This window comes from Vicia villosa, unplaced genomic scaffold (assembly GCF_029867415.1).
Source record: "Vicia villosa cultivar HV-30 ecotype Madison, WI unplaced genomic scaffold, Vvil1.0 ctg.000189F_1_1, whole genome shotgun sequence".
In the NCBI taxonomy this organism is placed as follows: Eukaryota; Viridiplantae; Streptophyta; class Magnoliopsida; order Fabales; family Fabaceae; genus Vicia; species Vicia villosa.
In genome coordinates, this window is record NW_026705059.1 from 1,342,959 (window position 1) to 1,348,397 (window position 5,439).

Below are 5,439 nucleotides of genomic sequence, written 5' to 3' on the forward strand. Positions count from 1 at the left end.
CACTACTTATCAATACTCTATAAATCAATACTCTTAGAGTATTTAAATGTTTCAATCATACTATCTCTGATTTTTATGATGTGTGTCTTTATCTAAATCTTGGTTTAATTTTAAAAAAGTGCTAAATTTTGAAATGAAATAAATTGAAGAATATTAATGAGAACTCAATGTTAGAACATGACCCCACTCTCCCATTATTACACATCTCTCCAACCCTAATCCACAAAGCAAACTAAATATTAAAAATTCATAAAAATGATGTCAATTTCTTTCTCTCTCCACATCACTCCATCTCTCTTTCTCTCTCATCTCTCTGCAACAAAACCAACTCTCTCACTCTAAAACTTTTCAACACTTTTTCACAAGCAATCTCTTAAGGGAAAAAAAATAAAATAATAAACATAGAAAATCCAAGGTTTTCTTCATTCAATCCAAATCCACTATTCTTCTTCATTTCTCTTACCCTTTTGAAACCCTTTTACTCTTGTGCTTCAAAGTTTCAACCTTGATCTTCTTCACCCAATTTAACAGTCTCTTCAATTTCAGATTCTAGGGTTTTCATTGTTACTGGGTTGTTTTAAAGTTCGTTCCTTTGATGGATTTTTGTGGTGTTTGGTCTTAAATGGGTTAAAGGGTCAAGGTTTCTAGTGCTAGATTTTTCAGTGGGGTCGTGGAAAAAGTAGAGGAATCACATTGTGTTTTGTGTAAAAAGGGAGGGTTTTTATCTAACTTGATAAGATGTTGCTTTGTGTTCTTTTGTTTTGGTGGCTTTTATGAACAGTGGTTGCTTTTTTTGGAAGCTTATTTTGGAAGCAATTTACTTCACTTTTGAACGTGAGATAGTATTTAGTGTTATCATGGACTCACACATTGTTCTCTTTTGATCCATTTTACCACTTTTTTTTTCTTGTGAAACCCGTGAAATTTCTCTCTTTTATTTATGGTGTTGGAGTAGTTGGTTTTATTAATTTAGTGAAATTTGGTAGATCAGGCTGATTTATTTTTATGGGTAGTATTAATGATTTAGCATTGAAAATGTTTGGATATAAGGGTCATTGGGTTTATGGTGATGGTTATCAATAGCTTTTGATGATGTTGATGTTGATGTTGATGTTTTAGTTCTAGTCATAGGATTGAGGTTTCTAGGGGTGGAATTTAAGGAGGCCATGGTGATGGAGGATATAGGGTTGTTCAATCAAGTTTGGCAATGGGTTAGGTCACGAAAAGATGCGTGTTGGCGTGCTCGGACTGTGGTGGCGTGTTGTAGAGAGAGAACTGCAATGTTTATGGAAAGGCATTGGCCTACGGTGTGTAAGGGTTGCTTGATGTTGGGGAGCTTACTTAGGTTATCGTTGATTTTTTGGAAGGATTCTGCTGTAAGGGGGTTTCAATCGTTTGTTAGGTTTGGTTCGGTGATGCTCTTGCTTATAATGTGGAGCTGTTTTCTTAGTCTGACTTCGATGTACTGCTTGGTTTATGTGCTTGCGAGTATGGTATGTATTTGTTATCATTCTGTTTGAATCTTTGTTCTTGCTGTTCTTGTAATTAGCCTAGAATGAGTTCTAAATATGACGGTAGATTTTTGTTTATAGATGTGTTTTGCATTAGTTTGATTCGGTAACTAATACTTTTGCAAAGAATTAAGTGATTCTCACAGTTCAATTTAATGCTCCAGGTTACTGCTGGTGTTGCGATCCAATATTTGGGTTATACTCCTGGGCTTTTTATCGTAGGGCTTTTTGCTATCCTTATTTTGTGGATGTATGCTAACTTCTGGATCACAGGATTGTTACTCATAGTTGGAGGTATGATACTTTTATTATTGTTCGGATTTTCAGATGTGTTCTCTTATGTTGTATGCACTCCACTGTTAAAATTGTGAGCCACTCCGTAGGATTGCACAATCCTATGAGTTTTTCCCCTAAACCGTGCTGGATTGCCTATGGGATCGGGAGCTGTTGAGAAAAAGTTATAATTGCAATCAAATTGGATGTTCCAAAATGAGCTGGGCCGAACTGAAGCACACCCCTTTTGCCCTGCGACACCCCCTCCACCACTGCTGCTTTGCGCAGGCCTGCCATGACATCACGCCGTTTGCTCTTCATATTGGACCTTGTGGCCAATCCCTCTGGTGGTTTCTAGACTGTGGATGGTCTTCTTTCCGTTTTGAGCTTCTAGACTTTATGACTCTAGAATGGAGCCTTTAGTGTTAGATATGTTACTATTTTGCTTCTTTGTTGGTTTGTTTTATTTTTGTTCAAGGTTGGACTTAGCCTATTTATTTTGTGTTTTATTTTTGGCCGCATACGTGTTTCGGTTTGGCCCATTTTCATTGTTTGTGTTGTTAGATAGCTCTAATTAGCTTAGATTAGTGGGTTAAAAAGAATAGTATATTTTAGGTAGGAGTTGAGTATGACAACATTGCAGCTACAACAACCAAGCCGTATCCCACTAGTGGGGTTAGCTACATTGATCAAATTTTTTATGGTATAATATATTGTGTTTTTCAATCATGAATGCAGGTTATTTGTTCTCCCTAAATCATGCACGCTTGGTGGTATTAATTGGAACCGCATATGCTATGTATTTTGTTCAAGTAAAAGTGGGATGGTTGGGTGTCATCCTTGCCGTAAACCTTGCATTTCTTTCAAACGACATTTTGAATTTTCTGCTCCAATTGTTTGACAACGTGAGTGAAAGTCCGCATTCTGAAGAGCCGAAGCAACCAGAACCAGTTCCGGAAGATGACTTTGCTGAACCATGTGAATTTCCTATCCCACCGGTTGAATCTGAGAATTTGCAGTCGTGCAAATCATCCAGTAAACCACCTGCTGTCACCGCATCAGTTGTTGATAAGCAGAAAGAACTTTTGGCCAATAAAGTTGTTAGAGAGCAAACAAATTCAGTTGATGAAATGAGAAGGATATTGAAGAGTCTGAATCATTACGAAGCCCTTGGATTTAACCGCCACAAAAAGATTGATGCAGCAGTTTTGAAAAAGGAATACCGGAAAAAGGTACTCATTGTTATCAAATTATTTATTCGTGCTGTTGCATTTGTTTAAAAAATGATAATAACCGATTGGCTTCTTTATGATATTTTACGAGGAATATTCCCATTCTTTTTTATTTGATCATGCAGGCTATGCTTGTGCATCCTGATAAAAACATGGGCAGCTCTATGTCGAGCGAGTCATTTAAGAAGCTTCAATGTGCGTACGAGGTAAAGTTCTATGTAAAAGCTGCGGAGGCTATCGTTATATTTTATATGTAGGCATTAAATGAATATGAATTTTTATATTATAATATATAAGACAAATATTTTTTTGCTTGCATCGCTTTCGTCTTAGACAATTACAAAACTTTTTCCAGGTTCTTGCTGACTCTGTGAAGAAGCGAGACTATGATGAACAATTAAGAAAAGAAGAAACTATGGCTAAAAGTGTCTGCCAGAAATCCCACAGTAGTTCACATCAGGTAAATCTCTCAATGTTCATATGAATGACCGACATATTCTACTCGAGTTCAGTGTACAGAGTCCGAAGAATCTTGTGAATGATCGATCATCTTTATTAGAAAAATAGTGATGGTACATGTTTTCTCCTCAGGATAATACCGAATACCGTTCCGATGAATCCAGACGGATACAGTGCACAAAGTGTGGGAATTCACATGTTTGGGTGTGCACTAACAGGAGTAAGGCGAAAGCAAGATGGTGTCAGGTCTGATTTCGGTACCTTACAAATTCCCTCTTTCTCTCAATTGCATGCTCACTTTGCATGATTTTTTCATCTTCTCTGGAAACAGGACTGCTGTCAGTTTCATCAAGCGAAGGACGGCGATGGATGGGTCGAATATAAGGGGTCTTTAGTTTTTGATAGGCCTCAAAAAGTAAGCAAATAATTTTCCCTACTTCATCTCATTGTTTGCATTTAGTTTCTGAACTTTTGATCTTGTCTTCATAGGTTGAAATCCCGCGTGCTTTCGTTTGTGCGGAGAGCAAAATATTCGACGTATCGGAATGGGCTATATGTCAGGTCAGTGTACTCTACAGACGATATTCTCGGTACATTTAATTCATCTATTGCCTCTTTACGCGACAAGCTTTGTATCATGCAGGGAATGGCTTGCAGGCCTAACACTCATCGGCCGAGCTTTCATGTAAACATGGTTGGCTTAGAGAAAAGCCAGCGCTGCAACTCAAGTAGATTCCCATGGGATTTGGACGCCGAAATGATGATGGACGAAGACGAAGAGGCATTTGACCTATGGCTTCAGCAGGCTTTAGCATCCGGTCTCTTTTGCGAGTCTTCCAAACGCAGGAAGAGTTGGAGTCCATTCAAATTGCCTCAAAAGAAAGGGAAGAAACAATGGCGAAGAACGTCGTGCTGAAAAGCTCAATAGGGAAAATCCACAGTTCATCGCCTTATCCCCAAGGGATTGAATGGAGTAAACATCATTTTGTAGAAGAAAATCAAAATGGATTGTTGAGATCAAAACTAAAAGGAATTGCTAGCGAAACACTCGGAACAAGACGAGTTGCGAGAGAGCCAAGGTTGCCAATGTTCCTTATGGTTTTCAGAACTGAGCATAAGTAATGTGGCCTATTGTATTCTTAGTTCTTATGTTAGATTAGAAGGTACTATTTTTCAATGCTTACTAAGGACTACTCTTGGTCCTTTGTGTATACATGCTAATAAAAAAGATTATTGCCTTCAAATTTGATCATCAACATATATTTTAGAGTTAGTTACAGTTTTTTTTTGTATTTCTCCTTCAAACTCCTTTCTGTTTTTTTCAGCCATAACAATAGTTATCTAAAGGAGCAATAGTTTTTTTTTAGTTATCAAGTTATCTAAAAGAATAATAGTTTTCAGTCAAAAACTATTCTTTTATTATAGTAAAATAAAAAGGAAAATACATTTAAATTGAACTATCTCATCATGTTGCAAAACAAAAGTACTAGTTTTCACAATTATTAAACTCATAACTCTCTTGTTAGATCAAAAATATTTTGAATAAAATAACTTATAGTTGTGGAGTTTTATTTAAACAATATAATTGAGAATAGTTGTATTGTATTTATTTTTATGTGTCGAACAATTTTAATCATTTATAAAAAAATAAAGAAGAGAATGATGACCCACCCCCTAATAAAATAGTGATCATATGTGTCAGAGTCAATGAGTTTGACCACTTAGACAGTAAGTCTAAGTGAACATCTGCGTCTAGATATGAGAAATGATCATCCACCCTTAGAAAGAAATGACCATCTATGTCAAAGTCAACAAGATTGATTATCTATACCTCAAAGACAAATATGACCATTTGTAATCTATACCTCAAAGGCAAATATGACCATTTATACTCAGACAAACTATTGTAATATTAACATAAAACAAACATATGCATACAATTGTTTTTAATCATTATTCTTTCT

General features: G+C 36.3%; 1 protein-coding gene across 1 annotated transcript; it reads left to right on the plus strand.

Annotated features, from left to right (window-relative positions):
• Window positions 1-269: 269 nt before the first annotated feature.
• Window positions 270-4,754, plus strand: LOC131625161 (uncharacterized). The gene is made up of 9 exons (XM_058896061.1): window positions 270-1,493; window positions 1,676-1,805; window positions 2,523-3,016; window positions 3,142-3,222; window positions 3,372-3,476; window positions 3,608-3,721; window positions 3,807-3,890; window positions 3,965-4,036; window positions 4,119-4,754. Exons 1-9 carry the CDS (start codon window positions 1,167-1,169, stop codon window positions 4,389-4,391), a joined length of 1,680 nt encoding a protein of 559 aa, XP_058752044.1. The 5' UTR covers window positions 270-1,166; the 3' UTR covers window positions 4,392-4,754.
• Window positions 4,755-5,439: the final 685 nt, after the last annotated feature.

Coding starts and splice junctions, on each gene's coding strand:
- LOC131625161 (XM_058896061.1), top strand. CDS start 1,167: ATGGTGATGGAGGATATAGGGTTGTTCAATCAAGTTTGGCAATGGGTT. Junction 3,223..3,371: donor AGCTTCAATGTGCGTACGAG/GTAAAGTTCTAT, acceptor AACTTTTTCCAG/GTTCTTGCTGACTCTGTGAA. Junction 3,891..3,964: donor TTTTTGATAGGCCTCAAAAA/GTAAGCAAATAA, acceptor TTGTCTTCATAG/GTTGAAATCCCGCGTGCTTT.